The 24949-nt window shown below is 52.0% G+C and overlaps 2 protein-coding genes across 2 annotated transcripts; one reads left to right on the forward strand and one right to left on the reverse strand.

Moving 5' to 3' along the window:
- Window positions 1-7964: 7964 nt before the first annotated feature.
- On the reverse strand, window positions 7965-8494 carry BJX68DRAFT_230658 (uncharacterized protein). The gene has a single exon (XM_071039232.1). The coding sequence runs from the start codon at window positions 8346-8348 to the stop codon at window positions 8070-8072; it is 279 nt and encodes a 92-aa protein (XP_070902544.1). The 5' UTR covers window positions 8349-8494; the 3' UTR covers window positions 7965-8069.
- A 6625-nt stretch (window positions 8495-15119) lies between these two features.
- BJX68DRAFT_263868 (uncharacterized protein) lies at window positions 15120-15713 on the forward strand (the record flags this gene model as incomplete). Its single annotated transcript, XM_071044795.1, has 2 exons — window positions 15120-15485; window positions 15546-15713. 2 exons carry the CDS (start codon window positions 15120-15122, stop codon window positions 15711-15713), a joined length of 534 nt encoding a protein of 177 aa, XP_070902545.1.
- Between the last annotated feature and the right edge of the window lie 9236 nt (window positions 15714-24949).

Raw genomic sequence — 24949 nt, forward strand, 5'->3', positions numbered from 1 at the left:
TCCATCTTCATGGCTAGCAAACAGCGGGAGAAGCCCTCCCTGGTGAAGCCGACATTCCTGTATACAAACAGCCTAGCAGTGAAGACAAACAGGTTGCATGATGCCTGTGAAGATGCTGTTTGCTACCCCTCTCTTGATCATAGTGAAGCAGTATATCAAAGAATTCTTCACGTAAATCATTCCATACTAGAGTCACGATGCGCACAAGGCGAAGGCTGCATAGATATAAAAACGGGGTTCTCCCCGGAACTAGGGCCTCTTTTCCATCTTCTCTATTTTCTCGCTCTTCTTCTTGCTTTTTTTTTTTTTTTTTTTTTTTTTTTTTTTTTTTTTTTTTTTGGATTAGCTTTTTACTCCCATAGGCCATGTTCTCGTCTTCGATATTGACCCTGCTTCCATTACGGAGAATGTGCTACGCCCTCATGCCTCGTTCAATATCAGAAGCCGCTGGAAAAAAGGGTATGGATATACCCCTTATCTCGACAAACTCTGGCGTGAGGACCAAACGTACTATCCCAATTGTACCGCTTATACACTGGCTTGAGCTTAGTCCTAAGGGCGGCCGCGAGCTGCTTTAACCACCTACGCGAACTCCCCAGAATTTCCTCGTTTTTTGTCACGACGATACCAGCCGTATGCTACTGCTGCCTGACTTGCCCTAACCAAAAGAGCGCCTTTTATGACAATCTACTGGCTCATCGCCTTCATCTCGACCTCCTTTCGGAAGATGATACGAGCCGTCCCGGTTAGCCCTACTTGAAAGGCCCAGTCCGTGACACCCTTGAGCCATGACCACCAGCAGGTCTGGAAATTGAAACGTCGGTTCACAGGTAAAAACACCAAAGAGGCAAGTGGAACAATAGTAGGCTTCCTCGTGCTTACAGCTTTTCTCAGAGATTGAGAGATGCTAATCGCCACTAGGTTTTTGATGGCGTGGATTGATGCCTAAGAGCTTCGTTACTTAGGGTACGAGTTTACGGTTCCTTATACGTACCGAATATACCACAGAGGCGCTTCATACCTCATCGCCGTCTCCAATAATGCCGCTTCGAACCACTCTACCTACATGTGGCCTTTCAACTCGAAGTCCTGATGTCGAATCTCCGAGCTTAGGCAGAGACCTCTCTCAGCCGATGCATGTTTCCCGCCGTGACTTATTCTGGGGTCACAGACAGACTTGAGGAATCTACTGCAAGACCCGTCAAGAGCCAGGAGAGATGAGGTACCACCACGGTCATAATGGGTTGGGGTGTAAGCAGCCGCCACTGCGAGTTAGGCCTGAGCTAGTTTGAGCTAACCTGACCCATATGGCACAAGACCAGGGGCGCCACCATAACCACCGGATGACGCTCTCTGTACAAGGCTCTGAGGAACCATAGGAGACACAGCTACTACTCTCTTGGTATTTCATACTGTCCCGAGAGCCGTTTCTCGTCTCGTTTCTTTTCCCTGCGAACCTGGCTCGGTAGGTTCCAGTCTATATAAGTTTTCAATCCCAAGCCTTAATTAAGGCACACGAGACTGACCTGACATGAGATACCCCCTTGATATAGGCCTGGTATACATCGGAGCACCATCCTAGATCTCAGCCACAGCACAGCCCAGCTGGCCATGGATGACGAACTTAGCCTCGCTTTTTATATCGCTGCCCTCAAAAGACACAAGTTCTTCTGAAGCCTCCTCTGGAGTCACACGCGAAATTGATGCCAATCGGAATGATAGGTCTTTGGCCTCCCAGAGCGGAAGCAGGAAGTGAAGAAAGGGCCCCAGAAGCTGATTCCACTTGCCCCCCGTCATTCCGACCAGTCGAAGAAATTCTTAGGTACTGGTTGGAAAAACGCACAGGTCGCAGCTTAGACGATTAAGAGGATATATCTACTACCTCTGAACTGGAACAAAAAGAAGACGGTATCACCGTGCGAGGCCGAATCTAGGGAGAACCCGTCTACCGCAGGTTCATCTTTGAAACCGCTTACCGCGACTTGAAAGATCCGGAGAAGGACCAAACTGCAACTCTCATCCTCGACAACGACGAATACGTTGTTGACTACAACGTCCATAACTCTGTAGTCAGGGATGAGTTTCAAGATCCGAATGAGGAGCAAAAGCCAAAGAAGAAGAACTCCGGGCAGACCTCAAAAGACAAAGATATCCTGGTCTTACACGAAACAGCCTATGCTGTCCCATCAACATCGGGAATCCGAACCCCCCACCGTGTGATTGCAACTGACGAAGCTCGCTATGATGTCGGCTCTCCGTTTCTCCCGCCACGTCGCGGCAAAGGGCTGCTGCCCGCACCGAGCCCCCTTTGTCGGGCCTCGAGCGTTTCCCCTCCCCCCTACCCTCTGACTGGGACCAATCCCCCCGCGGGGGGGGATACCACATCATTTAGGGGTCCTCTTGATAACATCAAAGGTCCGCACAAGTCAAGAACCAACCTCACGCTCTCCCGAGCTCCTGCTTCACCTTCAGAAAAGCTCCTCAAGCCACTCATGGGAACGCTGAAGGTAGGAGTAGGCAAGCTGGGTGATGGAACCAGGCCGCGTTTCTCCAAGACAAGACCTACCTCCGTGGCGGTTTGACTGCTCATTCCGTTGCCGGGGCGGGGAGCAAGGGCGGGAGAGGGGAACAACTGAACTATTGCCCACGATGGAAGCGTTTGCGCTCAGAGAAAGCCGTATGGTGCGCAGGCTATGCCCACCGCTGCCAAAGGGCAGTCCTCCTAGAAGCACCGTCGCCGTGAGCTACCAGACCAACGTAAACCTCGAGAGAGCCGACAGGTCCAATATTCTTGACTTTGGCCAATCGCGGAAAATCATGGCCGTTCTGGGGCTCTCTGCCTTACAGTCTATTTTCTGATCGTCATTTTGAATCTCCTTCACCTACAGGCGCCTCTAACAGCCATGGGTACCATGTACACGCTCCGCCACAGTTTCTCTTGCCGCCTACCAAAGCGGCTTTCGGGCCACCAACGCATCCAGTCATTGAAGACTCAGTGGACTTGTATCGGCACCCGCCACGGAGAATGTCCTGTGTGCCCCGTCCGACCCAATAACCCATGGTCTCCCAGGTGCCCAAGCTCACAAGCAATATCCCTGCGCTGCGCAGGGTGTACAGGTGCGCTGTGCGTGATGATCAAGCAGCTACTGCGCTTATTGATATGGCACCCGACAGCCAGCCCATTTCTAGAAGTGAGTACATGCTCACCGGGGCAGACAAGAGGAGCATCCGGGAAATATCGGACCGAGAGACCCCGTAGCTTTGGACGCAGACGGAGCCAAGTTTGGCGAGGTATCTTTCGACGCTCGCGCGGACGGATATCTCCAGGATAAGGGAAGGATCATAACGGATACCGCGCATTCGTCGAGGTCAAGGGTGCCACCCGTGGAACCCGGGTAGGGCATTCAAATGCAAGAGGCAGCACAGATGATCGCTTGGATGTATCCACCTGAAGAGCATTGTCGACCAAGAGTAATGAACTGACCAAACCAGTATGGCTGACGAGGCCGACGTTGGCTGCCCGGCGTTATACGACGCTACCTCGGACAGCTGGTCAGAGAGAACCGGAGAACAGCAAATAATCACTACGGCATCGTTGCCAGAGGGCAAGTTGCGAGATTCTACGTGAAAAACACGAGATCCATCATGGTTCTAAATCTCACTGCCATTGGAATAGAGAGTCCAACATCAGGTAAGCATACAACCCAAGGTTCTAATATAGTTCTAATAATGGCATAGCCAGCTACACACGCGCCTCCTGGTCCAGCTCTGACTACCTCCTTCTATAGGGAGCATCACCATCGCAGTCGATCCGCGATGGCCAGTATGGCCGCCCAAATGCTCACTTTGCAGGTCAACCACCAAGAGTAAGAGGGCATAAGAGTAGCGTATAAGATCTCGCGGCTATAAGCAGATTGGTGCCTCTGGCGTTACAGCTACCAAAGGAAAGCCCCCCGACTCTGAATGCACTGAAACATCTCCGTTGCTTATTAGCTTTGACTCTCCTCTCAATACTGTCATGATGATAGTCCCCAGGATTGATTGATAGGTCATGGCTCGGCTCTCCAATGACCCATCCGGACCCGAGACAATCACAGCCAATATACCGCAGGGTTACCCAGAAGATCGGGGCTGAATGCCGCCAGGCGCTCAGCTAGATCCACTATTTCGTGGACTAGAACAGCACCCAGTACGGATTCATTTTGACCAACCACGATGTGGTCGCGATTCGTCGGCTGACCGATGACCGAGTCTCGGCAGGAAATCCAGGGCATCTTTGCTCTGAGAGACGAAACCTGCCCGCCTGTAGAAATGGCTTCCTGAAGGGGAAATCGATGCTACACCTGAGTTCAGTTAGAACCTTGCATTACTCGCCTCGCCAAGACCTGTGACATGGCAGAGAGAAAGGCGGAGAGAGATGAAGGGTGGGATAATGGGATAAGAGATCTACGTGAACTCAAATGCGGCGCGCAGGATCTCGAGTATCAAGATTACGAGGCCCACGCCTGGAGAGATCGCCCTTGCCTCCCCCTGGTTGGGAAGATGAGCCCTTTGCAGAGGGAAGTTATGTAGGTTCTCCAACCCCCTTTTGCGAGATTTGACTGATATTCTACTAGGACCCCTCTTCGGAGGTGATGACCTCTATTCTGGCCATCTCGGAATGCCGCAACAGGAGCGGACGACACCCGACAACTGGCGGATCTACCCCAAACGGTGTTGGCTTCGCTTGCTGGGCAAGGACGACCCGTTACTGAGCCCAATGGATTCCCGGAGGTTCAGTGTCGCATGGACACTGACACCCAAGAACTGCACATGCGATTGATGCACCTTCGTGCCCGATTTGCCGACGAAAATTCCAAGGTCATACGCCCCCGCGCCTGTTCCACGCGATCTAGGCCACTTCCTAGTTTATTAAACCGCCGCCCCGCGGAAGTTCACGCTATGTAGCCCGTGGAACCTTGTCGCGATCCCAGGTCTTCCACCCTGGACAGGACCGCAGTCCCTATCAGCCTATGAGAGAAGGTGGCCTCTTGTGCTGGTATTATGGCCTGTGCTTTTCACAGGGTATGATAAGCCAGAGTAGTTTAGCCTTCACACCTAGCTACGGTGGGGGTATTCTTATCACTCGCGCTGGTGCGCAGCTACCTGCTAGCCAGGAGTGTGGGAGCTTGCCAGAATCCATCTACTATGTTAACATTTTCCTAGTGCATCTCTAGGGGGTTTAACAAGAGGTGTAATAACTGCCTCTTCCGCGGTCATGTGGCCTGTTCGCTCAAGTGTGATCCTTGACTAGCCCGCGGCTATACTGCCCCTCTGTTGTACTAGGCATGTGCTGCACCGTATCCATTAGTGGTCATGCCTCGCGCTTAAGGCGAGGATGGTAGGAATCATGGGCCTGTATAACTGCCCGGCTTCGACGATCTCCATCAGAGGACCGCCCTCAACGTTCTCACCTTTCCTAGATATGTGGATTCTACACGACTCGTTTCTCTCAACCCTTTGGAAAACCATATTACGGTGTGGCTGTGGAAACTGCAACAACCGCAACCAAGGTCCGGTCTTCGGTAACCCTAACTCGAACGATGATGGCCGGCTGGCTCCTAGACCAGTGAGGCCCTATATCGCACTGATTCTGATAGCAATGGGAACGTAAGCCAGAAACAGCTACAAGTTGCCCCGGCTGTAGGAAGATTGTTCAGGAGAATCTGGTTACCGGTATACAAAGGGTACTATGTCCTCCGCGGTGACGAAACCGCCAATTGGCCATTCGCCCTGTTCGAGAATACAACGGACAGAGGCTGCGATCTAGTACTTGGATGTTGGTATTTGCTGCTGTAGCCCGCATCGAACTCAGCTCCTTTCCAAGCTAATGCCTCAGATCGATATCAGATCTTCGGGCAGAGGCTCGCCTAGCCTTATACGCGTCTCCACCTTTCCAAACCGAACAGCGATGCCGAAAGACCACGATAACGTGGGCATTTCTCTGGCTTTCTGGCTTTCTTACGTCTTTGCGGCCTATTAAGTGACAAATGCTTGGATGCCTCTGGCCCTTTTTCTCGCCCATCGACGGTCGTTGTAAAGACGCCTGCCGTGAAACTGAATCTTCAAAATCATATCCTGCTGGAGAACTCTGTGCTTCATACCTCAGGGCGTACGGCATCTTTATCGCCCGCGCAATTGGCGGAAGATGAACTTCTGGTATCGAAGTTGGCCTCCCGCACTCGAAAAAGGGGCCACGACTGCCATATGTCTATGAGAGAACAGTCCCATTGTCGGACATTTAAGCACTGGCGTTGTGCAAGCAAAGACAAGAGAGCCCCTGATCGAGATTCTCGAGGTACATGGTGCCAACAAAAAGCTGGAGGCTAGATGTCCTCTTCTGCGCTCTCCCGGTGCCTTTGGGCAAACGTCCTCATGGCTGGCATTCAAAGAAGCCGCGCTCCCTAATTCGGCCGCTGCCTGAACCCAATTGGGATCTGGCTTGCCACCGCTGCCTCTAGGGTGGTTAGTATTGTAGTCTCCTTAATAGAGACACGGCGCTGTATGCCCACTATAAGGCAGTAAAGTACTTACGTGCTATGGTAAGTATTCCTCCCGCAGTTCCTTGTCTTGTGGTGACCTTGTCTAAGTATTATGTAGTTTAATCCCGCTGCTTGGACGGACGCCAGCGTCCTCGCAATGGGTATTGCTGTTCCCTCTTCGGAGGTTAAGCGGGTCGCCCCTCCCAGGATGCACCCCTGGTTCGCGCTCTCTCTCCGGTTTATGTCCATATATCAGAGCCCGAATACTCGGCATTGGGAATCTGTGGCTCCTAGATCGTCTGCGCGGACGATTCAGGGGAAAAGCAAAGACACGTGGATACTATTGTCTGCAAGAGATACCTAACGTGGCCTCCGGCGGCTTATGAGTGAGTACTTTACTTGACTCAAACTCACATCCTGGAAGGCGAGCAGTTCTGCGTTTGGCGAAGGAGTGTGCCAGGAGGGACCTTTCGCCTCCCTCGGTAGTGGGTGAGATTCTCGAGAATTTCCCGGCACAACCCTACTCTTCCCGACGATCAAGAAGTAATTGCCCAGGCTGATAGGGACTTGGCTTGTATAATGCCTTCCATTCCCAGTTTATGGGCTTCACTATTTCTCTCCTATCAGGGATGCTGTTATGTTTTGCTCCGAAGCTTGCTGTCTTCGCGGTCTTAAATACCCGGATATAGGGGCGACCCATGAGCTCCTGGAAGTACTAAGGGCGCTCCTGGTTACTAAAAAGGGCAATCACCTGGAATGATGGCATTGATTGAGTACATGATTGGCGTGGTGGCAGACTCGACGTTACGCGACTGTCAGCTACTTTACGAGAACCCCATGCTGATGTTCGATGCCCTCGGATCCTACTGCCGAAGGTCCCATCTCCTTTCTGATGATGACTTCCAGCCACGCGTGGGGTCCTTGTGCTTGTAGATGCGCATGTGTATGCTGAAGGGGCACGGGCAAACCACTCCACATGACGCTGGAAAAGGTATTTAAGGCGTGACATCGTGAGCGAGAGACGATACATCCATTTACAGACTTTGGCGTGCCTCTCGATGCACTCGAGAGAGTTCTCTACTTGCATATTCAGATCTCATGCGTCATGGTGTCACATACCTGAGCCCCGGCTTCTATCAACTGCCTGGCTGAAACGGCAAAGTAGGCACTCCCTCGGATTTTCCTCTATCGTTGCATCTACTAACTACCAATAGGTGCCCCGCCGTTTCCATGTTCTTCATACAACCTACAAGCCTCTGCCCAGACCAGCTGGTACATGGCGCAAAATCTACCAATGGATAACGCTGACCGTAAGCGAACCCGCAACACTTTGGAAGTGAGTCCCGGTTCAGAACAAACTTGCTCAGAGCCCCGGACTAGCCAACGCTGCAGTCATTGTTGTAGACCCTAGCTCTGAACGTTCCATCAAAATACTCGGGAAAAGCATCAACAATCAGGAAGTTCGGCGGCATTGCCATGAGGTACTAAGCCCAGTCAAATCCAACAGTTTCAGTGCGCGTAAGGAATTTCTCCACAGCTGATGGCTCTCTAGTGTCTACCATACGGACCTGAATCTACACACATTGGCTGTTCATAGAACGTGTGAGAAGATGGCCGCTCCATTCTTCTCACCTGGCTTACGGGTGTGGCGGTCTGCTCCTGCTCATCACCAGAAAGAAGGCGCCATGTTGCATGCTGTCTGAGCAGCCGGACTAGAATCCAAATTTCTGCACAGCCTAAAGAAACGGGTACCTGTACAATCAAAGTGCAGCATAGTCGCCTTGCGGGTTGCGTTGGCACGACGGGCGTGCTTTCGCCGGAGCCCATTGCCTCGCAAAAGAGCTGTTCCCACACGGCATCAAAGACCGCCTACATACACCTCGAACTGGCTGCCCGACTGGATGCCGTAAAGTCCAAGAAACCATGCCTCTTCCAAGGCCTGATCATCCCACAAGTGTGCTGGACAAACGCGGATACTTTCATTAGCGGTGGCCGGGCCAGTGGCCAGACCACCAGCCTGGCCATCGCGGTCCGGTACCGACATTTTGCAGCTTCGTACCAGCAGCCAGCTTCCGGACACCACATGAGGTGATTTTCGTTCCAACCTTGGAGATAGCCCTCCAAGTCGGCGCTTCCTTACCAGCCTGTTTCCTGGGGGCTTGTGCTGTCCCCGACCTACCTCAGAGCCGACCTCGACTTAGGGCAGAGATATAGATTCAGGAAGAGAACTCGGGAGGTCAAGTTAGTGAGGACATGATTTGTACAGCTGGGTCCGCGCTCACGAGTACGATTACACCCTGCTGGGTTCCAGATCATTGGCGTTCAAGCTGTCGGCCGGACGCCGAAGATATCAACTGGGAATTCTGCGTTGTTGCAGTGCATACCGGAGACAAGGTTCTCTCAGAAGACCTCTGGACCCTCGGTTCGACCAAAAGCTATGCGTCTTCTCATGCGATCAAACGACATAGTCTACCCAGTCTATCTAGGCTCCGCCGGGCCAAGAATGGCCAGCCCAACCAGTTTGCAAAAGTCGCCTAGGAACATCAAAGGGGCCCGTGGGATATTGTATTATCCATGGAATTAGTGAAATCTGTATGTCACGGCCAAAACCCGTTCAAGAGTCTGCAAGGACTCGTCGACGCCGACCATCAAGTCCAGGAACATACTAAAGCATCATATTGTTCAGGCGCTGTGCCCAACAACTAGATTTCGGTCGTGGACCCCTCCCTGAGGTCGACGACTGGATCGACAGAATGATGCTGCGTAATGAAATAACGATACATACTTACCTTGGCTGGAGAGTGCCACATCCTGGTAGGTAGGTACTGCTCCCTCGGTGACATAGTCCGAGTCGGTGTAACCGGAGACCAGCCGCCTCGAAAGAAACAGGGCACCAATTATGACGCGCTGGGGTGCGATTTGAAGAACGTAAAAGTGCCCGTTGCCACCGAAGAGCAGGTACCGTCTTCGATTCGACTGACGATGCGCGGACTTGGATCCTTTCCCTTCTTCATATCAGACATCTCCGCGCAAAAGCCAAGCCGCAATAGTTACAACCCAGCCAACAAGATCCCAATCCCCGCGCAACGGCCCCTCCGTGGCGTGTCCACCTCTTCAGCGTGGGCTTGGGACCAAGCTGTTTGGCAAATTGACAGTTGACGTCGAGACGTCATAAGAGATATACGCATGGTTTATCAGGTACAAGGCCACTACACCAAGAATAATATTCGTTGCAAAACTAAACTTTGCCTTCTGCAAGGTGGTGGTACCGCGGCCTCTTTCGTTCGGCGTTGTCAGCCCCAACCAGGCAAGGAAGCTCGGATTCTGGACAAGGCGATGCCACAGCCCTGGCTGAGACATGTGAACAATAGAGGGCTAGAGAAACATGGTTAGAAAATCCGCCATCCATGTCTGAAACGGACGAGGCCGAAATCCTCGGTCTCTTTGACAGTTGAGACCACCGGAGAAAGTCTCGCTCTCGGAGCCCAGTTTACTTGCAGAGAATCCTTTTGGTGTAAACATGGCTTCTGGGAGTCGCAAGCAGGCCATTTATGGTACAGGCGAGGCCCCAGATAGTGGGTGGGACACCGGGACGTCTCCGCATTTTGCCGGGCTTTGAGAGAAGCCATGCGAGTTATTCCACCATCATCTCTGTTCTGCATTCCTGCGCTGAGAAACAGACATTGGAAACTTGTTTATGATTCTTCCCGGTTGGGTAGAGAGCATAGTCGGCGCACGTCAAACATGAACAAATGCAAGTGGCCCTCCGCAGGTGATGACTGGGCACGGTTCTCAAACACGTTCTGCGACGTCAAGTCTTTATTGAAGGTGAAGAGCCCCCTATCTGTAGCCCTGGGCTCACAGTCCCTCCGCCAAAAAAGGATCTGCTGATTAGCACGCCTGAGCGCCTCTGAATCTTCCAGCCTGCCTCTCCGGCATCTATACTACCAGTGAAGTCCGTTCTTGTCATCTTGACATATCGCACGCAGTACATCAGCTTTTGTTCCATGAGAGGTGGAGTTCAAATGCGATGCGGCTAGCGCTGGTAGGCTGGCTGCAGGTCACGAATACAACAAGGGGCCTGCCTATGGCTTGACGGCCGGGCGGTTCTTTTGTAGCTCGTCTCCAGCCAGTATCTCACATGTGTCAAATCGCGCCTGATTCTGGGCTGGAATCTTTCCACAAGTCGCTATACAACGTGAGGAACTCCACCCTGAGATAGGGATGGAACATTCCCCTGCCGCACGAGGAAAGGTGAAGATCATATACCTTGCAAATAATGTAGGGGCCTACGAGGCTCTCCTCGAGTCATTCAAACACACTCGTCGGGCCCGTCCCAGCCTCAACGCAACACCAAAGCGACCTCGCCGACACCAATGATGCATGAAGCGAGTAAGACTCCAATTAGATCCACCTCTTCAGACAATTACGATAGTTTGGAAATTACGATACTTTGGAGGTCACGGCGTACAGAACCTGTTATGGTCTCTCTTGCGCTCCATTGGAAGGAATACCCTGTTTTGCGTTTTCCAGGATATGTGAAGTCAATACCATTGTCCTTGTCGATTCTTGGGAGAAGGAAGTGAGCCATGCGAACCTCCCTATACCCTTCTTCGCCTCCGAGAGAATGTCAGGTTTAAATCGAAGCGCTTGAATTATCTCCGGAACTGAAGAACATCAAGCATACTTCAATTACCAAGACCGAAGTGGACCCTCTAGGCACGATTACCCTCACTTTATACGCGCGGAACTTCCCCCCCGCCCATGGGTCGCCTTGTCCTAGAGTTCTTGGTCTACGAACAGGATTGCAACCAAGATGATCAGTGGAGCGAAACACATTCTCAAGCAGGCACGCCATGCGGGGATTCAACTTCAACTTTCTCGGTGGCGGCGCGCAAATGTTTAGCAGAGCGACTGAAAACCCCGTGGAGCAGTTCTTGGATCGGACAACCAAACCTCTGGCAGAGATGCTCGATCCCCGCGGCTTCGACACACGTGGAGCAGAAAGACAAGAGTGGCTTTGGCCTGTCCCTTATGTTGATGAAACTCACTGCCGCCATAATAGCGACCAGGCGTTTCCAGATAGACTTGGTAAGACTAAAGCTTTGTTTCCTTTGCCATTCTCCTCTAGGCAGCCATAGTCATTGGCTCCATACAGTCTGCGCCTATCAACGCGATAGTGGATGCAGACAATTGATAGTAGTTGTGGGCGGTGGGAGGCCCACAATCCGAGTCACACCCTGGGCGTTGGGTACTCTGGAGTGTGAGGAATAGGTTGATGCGGTCTTCACAGTAGACTGCGGGCCATACGACTTAATTGAGAAAAGAGACCGTGTTCTGGTGCCTACCTGGGTAGCCTGATCAAGTACACCAGCCGCCTACAAACCAATCGATGGCTGTATTCATTCTGGGGACTGGCAGTTTCCCGATGGTAGCTGGCGTCAGATTGAGATGCAGTCAATCCTCGCGAGACCTTGCTACAGGACTGCGAAAGTGGAGGGAAGAGAATAGGGTACCCGCTACCCTCGGGTAACAGGCGCAAACATTACTAAAGGAGTTAGAGGAGAACGGTGATGAGATTCGCCATGGTTTGTCCAGCTGCCCTTTTCCCCATTACGCTTTTACTATGGTAGAACAGCGCCTTTACTAATAATCATTACAAGACTTCTAATTAGGCTTTGGATCTTAGAGAAGCACGCGTGATCCTGTTTATAATAGCCTGATAACACTATATAACCGGTACAGAAGAGCCTCATGCCAGTAACCGACGCTCGCGATGGGAGCCACCCATAAAACATGATCGACACTCCCTCGAAGAACTTCCGGTACCGGGAACAATCCGTTATGCCCTATCAAGCGAGTAGGACTTTGACCACGCCAAAGCCTACACCAGGCAGCGGGAAATTGCTGTACAGCCTTGCATGGGGCATCCCGAAAGAGGGCACTCATGGAAAGCTTGCACTTCCAAGTCGTCCAACATACAGTCTCGCTCAATCACAACACAAGCTTGGTTGCATTAAGCATCACGATGTCGATCAGGTCTCTATTCCTGCCGTAGAGGAAGCCAGGAAAGCAATCCAAGACTTTAGGAAGACATTCTTCAACCCAGCCTCGTATACTTACGCCTTGTGACCTACCATAAATACTTGAGGGCCGAACGAATCTCAAGATCGCATGGGCCATGCGGTTTCGGAGCCACAGGCGTCGCCTAACAGCACCACAATGACACACACACAGACCATTGGCGTCCGGCGTGGCTGTCGATAAATGGTCGCGGCTGGTTGCACATATTATCCAGCGGAACCTCATCGCTGTTGGGTTATGGGGTTATAGACCGAACTGAATAGCCTGGGTATGGTCAGCTAACATTCGGTGCCACCGATGACTACGACAGTACTGCGGACTAAGCAAATGTGCTGCATGGTTGATACCATCCGCCGCCGCGATGTCACCAATTGCGCTGCCATTAAGCCCCTGGACTCAGCACACAGAAACTAGCTGAAAGCCCCATACGCCATAAGAGTGGGCGGGCCATAGTCCTACCAAGTGGGCCAGGAAGGGCAGCGGCAATGCCATTGAGGTGGCTTAAGTTCCATACGAAGAACGATCGAGCGAGATTGTGTCGAGAAATCACCTGTTCTCACCCACTGTCATACTTGGGGGTATGACTAGACCGGCGGCTTGCCGTGGCAAGATCCACAAAATCTCCTACGACGAAGGGATGGTGGGCTACGGGTTCTGTGCGTCTGTAACTGGCTTTCTCTACTCTTATTTCTTCAACTTGGTCTTCCCCTGTTGCGCCATAGTATGCAGCTCTTCTACAGCCGTACCAATAGCCGGTCAGCAGTGGCCCATTCAAACCGTGCTGCGTCCCTGGACAGAGAATCGAGAGAGACATGATTACCCCAGACCTAGCTATTGCTAAAGCCTTTGTCAGAGTCCATGCCAATGGCGAGCGCTTCCGATTCACGTGGCTTGACTGCTCGACTCAACCATCGGTTATGAGCATACGGTTGATAAGCTCGAAGGCCTCTGTCCCTTTGAAAGCAAAAAGGGCGAGCACGCTTCTAACGGGCTGAGCCAACTACCATTCACAAGCAGTCATGGCCGCCTGGCTTGATCAAATTATTCGTTCCCCGCCTACATTTCTGCAGCTCACCATAGCTAATACACCCGATGGAAGTCTGTGAATCTAGCCATCTTCCGACGCAATGAGTTGAGCGAGAGAAATGCGCTATTGAAGTGTCTAACCATGATCATACATTATTCGTTTGTCGAATGGTTCGCTGCAAATGCCCTGGTGTTCTTTTCCCTAACCACCGTGGCCGGGCTAGCCCTAACTCTCAGCGAAGCTCACAAACTAAAAATCAGGCCTTTGAGATATGCAGATTTTGCGACTCATCTTCTCATTAACTGATACGAGCTCCATTTCTGAACCGCAATGGGCACAGGCTTGAGGCGAGAGGCGACACCTCCACGACGTTTTAGCTGGGATACCGCTCAAGCTGCTTCTTATTAATCTCCGCCCTCACACCATAACAGCGTGCTCAACAGCGTCATCAACAGGCTATGAAACAAGTTAGGCTCGGTGTACGTGCCAAGCTGCCGATTGACATGCCCATGCAGGACGCAGACGCCGCTGCTTAACGCAACCCTCCAGTGGACTACCGAACGGCTGATGTCCGTGAGGAGCTCAGCCGCCTCTTTCGAGGCTTGAACGACCAAGAGCTTAACGCTCTCCACATCCAGGCTGCCGACTGTTTGCGGGACTGAGACCATCTGGACGCCAACGCCCAGACCCAACAGCAGGCTCGCCTGCACCCAATCAATGGTCCTGGCCGCAACATTAGCCTTGCTTGCGCTGCACCGCCTGAACCGTCTCATCGAGATGGAGAAGGAGCGCAGGGCAACATGGCTAATGCTGCTGCGGCATACTTGATCAAATCGACTGGATAGACATGAAAAAAGGGGGGGGTGGCATGCCACTCCCACTGAGCTTGCTGAAAGCGTTTTGGCGATCAATAAATGGCTCCGCGGCTCCGAATGCAGGAGGCCGCGCAAATGGCGGGCGGGCCCAGGTCGCGGGGATCATGAACGATCACCACACCAACCAAACCCACATTCCCTGTGTACTATGCCGCAGACGACATGGGCAGGGCGGTCTTGCGAACTCCGGAAAGTGGTATGATTCCCATCCTCTATCCTGGTAGCGCCCATCGAGCAATGCTGACCTGATGGGCTAGGGCTGTTACGTATACCAGGACTGAATACACGTGTCTTGACATATTCTTTCCTCAGACAGCTGCGGTCCTGACGGCCTTAGCTGCGGCATCGGAGTTTGTCCATATTATGGCTAAACCGTCTGCGTTGGACCGAAAATGAGGACTGTTCCAAAAAGGACCCTTCTAAGCTAGGGTCGTCCAAGCGAGAATATCATGATTTGCCTTGCCAGCGTTGGATGCTTTCGCATCAGGCCTGCTTGTCTGGGGGCCATCCTTAAATTCTGGCCCGCGGGTCTAGGGCTCTATGGCTCCGCCACGAATGGGTGGTCGTATTACTGTCTCAGATAGAGTGAAGGCCGCGAATGGTTGACTGTGCATGTATCTCGCATGGTTGGTTGATCCAGTGAAGCTGGACGACGCTGTGCTGCGCCGATATACTCGGCAATGCACGCGGTCGTGCGCTATATGCAGGGAAAGGAGCACCGATTCGGGATCTCTGGTCTATTACTTGGGTGAGAGCTTGTCTGTGGTGAGGGCGCTTCTCGTGGGTCCGGATGGTTTCCTCAAACACGACGTCCGTCAGAGGTTGAGGCACGACAAGGCTGATGCGCAGGGCGGAGTTGCGGGTTCGCCGGGATTGAACGAAGAGACGTCCCAGGGAGATGCCCTGGCGGCAACGGAGGATGATGTACTTACGGGTACAGATGCCGTGGACCAGAGCGACTTGAAGCGAGTATCCGAGGTACGCCCGAGCCTAAGCCCTGGGCTGGCGGTGGCCCCATAAGTGTCGGATGCGTGCGAGAGTCTGAACATCGATCCAGCCACGCGGGAACTGAAGATGGGCGAGGATATGACCTTTCAGCTCAAGGCGTACCAGGTCACCGGTATCGCGTGCGTGAAGGAGCAGGAGAGGGGCCCGATTAAAGGGCGGATCCTCGCGGACGACTGCGGCCTTGGAAAAATTATTTAGGCACTCGCGATGATAATGCGAGTCGTGGACCTTCCATTCGGCGGTTCTGATTGAGAAGATACTGCGTAATTCACTAGTGCGCAAGACGTCTTGGCCGATATTACGAGGAGTACCGGAGTTACCAGGATCAGGCTTCTCGGAGACAATGGGGATGGGTGATTCCAACGCTTAGGAGATACAACTGACTCTGGGTACCGCACGAGAAAGCTCCAGGATCCCTTGGTTTAGTGAGCAGAAGATGGGCCACTAAACAGCACTACTCAAGATGCCTACAGCGAAGGGACTGGCTATTACTACCGAGCTTCTAGCGGTACCGGGATTCAAGATACTTACTACCAAGGACGAGTGTCGCCCGCTGCTTAAAGCAACAAATTTCGAAGGAAAAAACGCTGGAACGGCCTAGAACTATCCACCGAAGCTTCAGAAAGCCGACGAAGCCCCAGTAAACGTATCCCTAAAACGCCTACTGCAAGGGATACCTGACACTTCACCAAGACCCGTTGCGAGACGGCGGCATACCAACGTGCGGTCCAGGTCCGGGCATCTGTCTATTGTCTGGGATATACCCCCAGTTATCCAGTACCGCTTCATAGTTCAGTCAACTGCAAGTGCTATATGGCGTTCTACATCCGATCCAGCATCACGGCAAACAGCTACTACGTCTAGTTATCATCTTGCGTTCCGCAGCCTCGCCGAGCTACCTCGCCAGGCCAGGCATACAAGCCCACTGCACCCAATAGGCCCGAAGTATACAAACAGTGGATATATGTCCCCAAAGTACTCTATCAAACCGCAGTGGGACCGCTCTCACCAGTTGCACGCCGACAGGCGTGATGAGATAGCCCTATGTCTGGGCGGGGTTATAGCCGTTTTATTAGTCAGGTTAGCGGTCACGTAGGCCTGGGTCCTATTTGCCCCCTGGGAGTCTCTCACTACCTCGAATACCATACGTATTCAACTAGAATGGCTCGATACGAGCCATACTTGAAGCAGAGGATACAAGGCCCAGCTGGACTCCACCTGCAGCAGCATTATCTGCAAGGGAAGATTCGGAGATGCAGAGAATAGTATCGAGATATTTCTCTGGGGCCCTAGTTCGTTATTACAAAGGTGCTCCGTGTAGCTGGCGCCACACAAATGTGCAATTTCAGGCGGCATTTGGGCCTCTGGCTGGAGATGTCACGAGGGGGATGCTGGCCATCACGGATGGTCAATTACAGTCAATGATGACCCACGAGGTGAGGGCTATCGTGGAGTGTAAAGGGCTTCGGGGTGTTCCCTTGCCCTCTCTCAAGACAAGATCATTGGCATGCAGGAGGCAGCATTATAGCCTTGTTCGTTGCGTGGATCAGAGAATTCCCACTCTGTAGGTTCCTATCCACTAATATCAGGCAGCCAGTAGGAAGCTGACGCGTAGCAGCCGCGTTCTTGTGTCCCAGGACAGAATGCAACCCTATATTACTTTTACCAAAATACCACCGAAGGCAGGAGTTCCATCGCAGAAAAACGTTCCTGGCTGTTGTGATTGGTGGCTAGCATGCCCTTAAGCAACCAAGTGCGTCTCACTTCTGAAACAAAGCCATGATCAATGGGCACATCTAGGAGAGATCATGAAAATGGGCACAACTGCATCCAGTATCTGGCGACTATTGATCTTAACTGAAGCGTATAGCTCGTCCAGCCCCGTTCAGCACGCCGAGGGACAGACGAAACCCTCAAGCAGGATACCAGCAGGGAGCCGGAAGACAAGTAAATCAATCTGCCTGCTTATTCTAATCCACCATTAGAAGACTGAGGAAGCTGCGAATGCGCCTTCCGCATCGAAGGAATATGGACTATTGAGCTCGAGAAACTGGAGGGAAAGATCCATAACGCATGGGGCAGCTTGGATTCCACATAGCACTCCTGGGCCTTGACTCTGATCAACCATTCCGAATCACTGACTACTATGTCAGGCAGCGGCTTGCCACCGCAGCGCAGCTCCGCATCGTTCTCTAGGAGGTAAAACAAGAACAGTGCGCACAAAAGAGCAGCGAGATGTTTCGTGGGACAACGGGGCTGCTCAGAGGAGCGGGATCCCACGCCTGCCACTGCTGCATGGTGTACTATGACATCCATGAACCGACAAGGAATATTAAGAGCCCAATCAAGCTTCCGTAGAATTGTCGGCGAACGTGGGGTGATACTATCTTATGGGTTCATCTGTCTGCTCTTACGCTCACTCAGACTCTTCCTGAGTACACTTCGATGGGTCAAAAGAAAGACAATGCTCCCCGAGTCTGAGGCCATGAGAATGCCGGAAGCCGCAGGGAATAGGATGACTGAACAAACTCCACCCCCCTCTCACTCAAAGCGTCCTGAATTGACTGGATGGGGCGCATTGGCCGGGAACACATAGACTGACAGATACACACCATGTCCAGCAGTCGGTGCCATGGACGAGTTGTTCGTCACCAGCCAACATATCAACAAAATTGGCCGACTGCCGCCGTTACGCATATCCGCTTTCATTGACACAGCACCCGCTGAGACCGGATCTCCACTCATGTAACGACGTCCTTGGGCGAATCCCTACCGGGACGGCTCATCGTGTGCAAAAAAAAAAAAAAAATTATCAAAATGGCCAATCGACAGGCTGATAACAACGACATCATTGTTTTCATTGCCCGTGTGTCGAACAGATGCGGCGGGCTGAGCACAGCGGAAATCTGCACGAAGTTGATCGATGGGACTTTGCGCGAAGCCAAACGCCTATACCGTCAAGCATATGGCGCAAAAGCCTATTAGCTGAAAGACACCTCCGTGCTGACACCCGACGCCCCATCATCGCGCCTGTGCCATGTCATCGTCAGCCGGGCTGACGTCTATTTCCCGGACAGTTTGCGTTCCTCGGCTGAAAATTATACTGAGGTCGGACTGTTTTATGCAAAGAATACTGGGAACCCAGAGGACTGGAAACCCTCCAATGCAAGGCTAGCTGTTGCGAAGTACAAGGAAGAGGGACGTCTCACGTTTCCGGACAGACAATAGTTCCCCGGCGAAGTAATACCATGACCTCCCTGGTACCTGGCAAAGTTCATGTCGCCCTGGTCGCCGGGAAATATCTCGAAAAGGGTTGGGAGGTATATCGATGATCCGTCGTTCGCTGTCACCTGAGATTCCGTTGCAACTGGCAATGAAATCGGAAACGATATGCCCAATGCCCAGTGGAACAATGTTGAGATGCGGTATACCCCCGAAGAAGGCGCGAAGGATAAGCAGTTCTGGCGACAATTGTCGCAAAAACTATTCAAAATCCAGACACCTAGCATATAGTATGGAACATGAGACGGTTTTGCGAGTCAACGCTCGTAACATCATGGCTCTGGAGCTGACACAAGCTTTGACGCTCTTCTAGCCCCTGTACAGAGTACTCCAAGTCATGAGCTCCGGGCGCCGAGGATCCGGGCCATGGGCCCGGTGCGGGCAGAAGAGTATGCGAATGAGACATTGCCTTTGTATATCTAACTAATGTAGCGTTGTGCCCAGAGCAACCTGTCTGCTTGATGGTGTCCGCGCCGCTCAACAAAAGAGAAGGGAGTGACACGGATGCCCTTTTAGGAGAATGACAGAGACCCCTTTTTGAAAAGGCCTAGGATCTCAGTCGGAAAGACGGCTGTTAAAATGTCACGAAACTCAGAGGATTCAAAGGGCTCGCAAATCTCTCAAATCAAGCATGCCTGCGGGCTTGCAGAGGCTCCCTGGGTATGTGGTAGGTGGCCATACCACCAGCGATGATCGGGATGCGCTTTGATATCTCTGTAATGATTGCGTGGATCTTCAAGCACCAGGTTTGCTTTCCACGCGCGAAATCAAGCCAGAACACACTGTCTGGCGCGGGGAGCTTTACTCGCTGAACTAGCATGGACACACAAAGCAAGGACGGGGACCCCATCGCTACTAGCCAGCTATATATCGGCTGGCTCCAGTATAAGTACAAACAAAACCACGCTTGGTCCGGTCACGAATTGAACCAACAGCCCCACCAGGTGGAAGACCACATCTTTCACATCTACCACGCGCCCCTGTGGCTGTCTACTTAGGGAATGTGTGAACTCCAATGCGTGGAAGGTACTATGATCCTTTATCAGTTCCACATGCAGATGACCTGTCGACGAGCCCGGCATATTGACGAAGAAACCATCTGTGGTTGTCACAGGTCATTGATCGATCATATCCTTTGCCATTTGGTTCCAAGAGCATTATTCTCCGACGAATATTGAACCTTCCAGATCTCAGGAGCCCACGCGTGTGCCAGATTCATAGCATGCTGGGCAAGCTAGGGTTACCATACTGCCTCGAGGTCGCAGTTGCATCATCCCGGACTTGTACAAACCAAATGGCAGCCCCCATTTCTGACAGACTTTCTTAACGATGCCATACGCTCTCGTTGTGTACCGAGTACCATCTTCCCGCTCGAATCGAGCCATATACAAGAGATGGCATGGCGACCGCGCGTTTCCGTGAACGCTTTGCTTAGTCCAGACGCGCAGTCTCCGTCAACAAGGTCTCCATCTCCCCAAAGACCAGCACCAGTAACCATTTCAACCATTTCAACCATTTCAAGAGATATTCCATGCCTTGTATCTCATTCTTGAGAAACCAGTTCACAATGTCGAATCGCGATTCGTACAAGCGTTTACCAAGATCCGCTAGCCAGGGTTGACAAGTGGTCAGAAGTGGATATTATTCAAAGCGCTTAGCAAAATGAAGAAAGTGGATGTTGGTGGAGCTGTCCTAGCAATCGAGGCAGTGCAAGGTTGGCCAGCTCTCTTCATGCGTTTAGGTCCTCACACAGCTTCAGGCAGGTTTCATCGGCTATTCGATGGAGCCCGTATATGGTGAGCTAGCTAAGCACGCCTTTGTCGAGCGAAGGACAGGCCGCGCATTCAGCCAGTTCTACTCTCTAACGTAAGACTATTGACACTCTCCTGGTGTTCTTTTGCACCTCCCAAAACCAACATCGCGATAGTGCTCCGCGTCATCGCCCAAGAACCTTCCAAGGCCCCTTTAATCCACCACTCTAGTGAGGCCTTGGCGATCGAGATGGTGTTCTTTACAGATAAGTACGAGGTTGAAGCCCTTGAAGCAGCATGGCCGAAATACGGCAGCGCCGTTGTGGGGAAACTCGCGCTCCTCTACTTGACCATGCCTCACAGCTCACGACCATGGTACGGGCATCATGTGTGGCAACCAGGCCAGAGCCCAAAAGCCGAATGGGACCAGAGGCAGTGTGCGAGGAGCAATGCTCTGCTCCAGTTCCCCCGGCCACGAGATTCTGCACTGTATTGGTGAGCAGTCCAGTTATTGCTCTGAGATGGCAGCAAGGCAAGAGGGAACACAACCAACCAAGCAAGAGCTCAAGCTGGTCGATCGGCCGGTGCTGCGCCCCATATTATACGCAGGTGGCGAGGATAGAGGGCGGGATCATGGCAGGGGCTCGCATCCCGCAATCAACCACAAGAGGCTTGCATCATCACCCGGTGGGACCGAGCGAGTCGCTGCACTATTCGAATGTTTCCGGTATTATCCGGTCGACACACCCCCTCAGCGTGAGCGAGGGGCCGGACCAGGCCCGGATGAGTCCTTTGATATCCACAAAGTAAGCATCTCCAGAACCTTCTGGTGTTTTTGTCGATCAAACGGTTTGCTGAGGCCATCCGCAAGCATCTCAGTCGTAGGAAGCCACGTAACCCGTAGGCAGCCAAGCGGTACCTTGATCCATTTGACCCTTGACGGAGTGGTCAAATGCCTTGCCTGTAAGGCCACCCTACCAAAGATGGCCTTTAGAGTTACCGAGTACACGGACAATCATGGACCATCACCTGCGAGCCATGCCTACTCGAATCCTGGGACCACGTCGATTTCACTCCTAGCAAGGAGTTTCTGCAACGAGGAGGTGTCTACAATAAAAAGATCATTGTACACACTGGCAGCCGGAAATCGCTAAAGGCGGGTTTTGGATTGGCCAGCGCGTTTTTGAATCTTCAACAGTGGCTTCTCTTTGACGCTCAGAACTTTCATAAGCAACTTGTCACATCCGGACCAGTCAAGCGGGATGCAGAAATCGTGCACGATGGCGATACTAACTAGCTTTCTTACTATTATACACCCGCCCGTGTTTGGCTATACCCAGCGCTCGAGCATTCGCTAGGTGGTTGCCTTTATTACGAAAACTAAACCCCTTGGTCACTGTAACATTATATCACTGGCCTAGCAGCTGCCCTACTGGACCAATAAACATCTAGAGATCATTCGTGATCAGATGTACAGTATGGCAGACATCCCCCCATGGGGCAATTGGAACCGGAGGCACTGTTGCATCGTGCACCCGCCTGTCCTCAGCTACACCCAAAGCCCAAACATTCCCTGGGTTATCGCCTTTGTTGAGAAAACTGACCCCCTCGGTCACCAAGGTGTTGTCCCACTGGCGCAGCAGCCGCCATACTGGACCGATTAACGCTTACAGATCGTTCGTGACCAGAGCTATAGTATATCAGATATCCTACGCCTCTTGGACCTTCAAGATAGGACCATGAACGAGGGACCCTTTACGCCAGCTAGGCTCCTACGTTGACGCAAAGAACGTATCCAGAAGGAACCGAGGAACGTCGAGTCCACTTCACCAAAAGGATCGCAGACTTCGCCTACGACGACAATCTCGTTGACTCGTTCCGCATCGGCAACCGGAGTACTCCACTGCTGGGAAAGACGACTGGCGGTATATGCAACCCTTTTCTTTCCTGTGGCTGCCATGGCATGGGTAGTAAACATCGCGAGTGGCCCCTCCATTAGAAAACGTCATTGTCACGGCATATGACGGAGCTAGTTACTTGGTCTTATGGTCACCGGCTCCTATGTTGATATGATACCTACATTTGCCTGGGCACAAATGGTAATGTTTCATTCTCGCCTCGCTCCCAGATCCCTGAGACCACATGTATCAGGATATACTACGAGGAATCAACAGGGGAAAGCCGCTCTGATATCTCTGCAATGCTCTCGGGCAGGGCAAGACCTATGGACGTACTTGTCCCAGAATTCCCTGTCATCACGTCATACCTGAACGATAATCAATAGCTGCGTCTCTGCTGTATATCTAGAGACACCCCTTTGATCCCAACTCATAGAATAAGCCCCTCACAGCTCCGCTGCGGACGCAAGCCCCCATACTGAGGGAGGAAGCTATCCGTTGCCTAAAAAAGTGGACTTCGCAACCAAGGTAGATGCCGCGTCACTCAGGCGGGTGACTACATCGAAGTATGCCATATATACCCATTCCCGATGGCCAACCCCATACTGTACGAGCTTTTGGGAGTTGCTCGGGTTCTGGTGAACTGCCACACTCCGGAAGAATTGGCGAGTACCACTGACATGAAGACCACAGATTTACCTCTCTCCTCCTAGTGCTTGTATTCATTGGTCCATTTTCGCCATTCTGGGATGCTTCCGCGTAGCCTCCAGTCGAATCCGGATGGGGGAAAACGAAGCTGAACGCCGCAACTCTCCGTACAACAAGCGTGCTGAGCCAATGGAGAATGATTTGTATTTTTGGGAGCAAATATTCTCATACCCAGTATATGATCTATCTGTGCCCTTTCTGAAACCTTTTCATTCCACCCAAGCACCCTTGCGCTTGCTTCCCAGAACGAGGTTCATAACCTTGTTGAGAACGAAGAAGCCTCTTCTTACTTTCCCAGAGTCCAAGCACGCCCACTGGTTTTTCATGGTGGCTACCTTCCATCATTCCAATGGTTCTTCATGTCCGTCCCGCGAGAAATTTGGTCAAGGTACCGGTGCGTGCGGCGAATGCGATCTATAGTTAGCGCAGGATTGACCAAGGCTATCTCATCGTTATGCCATTCATATCTAGATCACTCAAGTATCCTATTGGCACTCTACCACGCATCTCCATGATGACGAATCCGTTTCTTCGAGACCTCATTCACTCGCAAAATGGCCATTGCCCCGATCGACACGGAGCTGGCCGAACCGCACACTGCGGTCTGGTCTGGACAGGTGACGCATTAATCATAGACCCGACCCCAGCCTTATGGAAACAGAGAACCTTCGTTACTGGTTTGGGAACTACCATCTGTGCGTATGGGTAGGGCTCGCCGATTCATGGTGGACGGAAGAAGGTAGTCAAACAGTCAGCTTCTGGATTTTCTTCTTTTCTTTTTTTTTTCTTCGAGATAAGCAAATAGAATGCATTACTAGTAGCCTTTACCATGGGTTGAGTGGGCCTGTTGGAACGATTTGTTGGGACGAAGGATATCCATGTCTCCTTTGATGAGTCTATGATTGCGGGAATTTTACAGGAACCATCTATGTCCATTATCATGTTTACTAGCACAACTCTGAGATACTATGAAATAATATTACAGCCTCGCATATGTCTGCGCATGAAGGGGCTGCGAATCGCGACATACCCATCAATCCCTTGGACTGTCAAGATATATAGCGTGAAACCCGCAGAACGGCCAACATCGTAGCCTATTCTCTTCGAGATGCTGTCTATCTATAATTCCACCCTTTAGCACTAAGGAAAAGCGCGTAAGATACCCAGAACTTGCAAACAACCAGAACCCATTGTACGTATTCTCCAACCTGACAGTTTTCCAGGAGGGAACCAACTAGGGAGGGCCGATGTGGCCACAGGAAGAAACCGAATGAGGTGCATGGTAAAGTAGTTGTTGCAGTTGTCTGGAAAATACGCTGCGGCGCTTGGTGTTCTGAATCGTAAGGCATTTGCAGTACCTGGGTTACACCACCTATTGATGTCCCTGCCCCTGCAGAGCAATTCGCAGAGGATATCAAGATACTTGCGAACAGGTGCGCTGTGCGCTGTCACCATCACCGTCACCGTCACACGCGGCTGCGGCCCCGTCGCAAGAGAAGTACGTACTATATGCCATGATGCAGTGGCCTTGAAGATGTCGAGAGACATTACATTGATGGCGGCGCAACAAAAAAACAGTGCTCGGCATCGTGGACTAGCACTGGCACTGAGAGCGACCCTGCAATGGCAGTATCGGTGACTTACAAAGTAAAAGCGAGGAGAGCAATCATCTCATACCAGGCCAAGTCAGGCAGGGCATCTTGAGTAAAGAGGACTTTCCGCCTGGATAAGGTATACAGAAAGGCTAAGATTGATGCTTCATTTTTGTGTTATTCCATTTGCGTGTTCTCCGGGC

The sequence above is a fragment of the Aspergillus pseudodeflectus genome (genome assembly GCF_044049435.1).
Source record: "Aspergillus pseudodeflectus strain CBS 756.74 chromosome Unknown BJX68scaffold_8, whole genome shotgun sequence".
Taxonomy (NCBI): Eukaryota; Fungi; Ascomycota; class Eurotiomycetes; order Eurotiales; family Aspergillaceae; genus Aspergillus; species Aspergillus pseudodeflectus.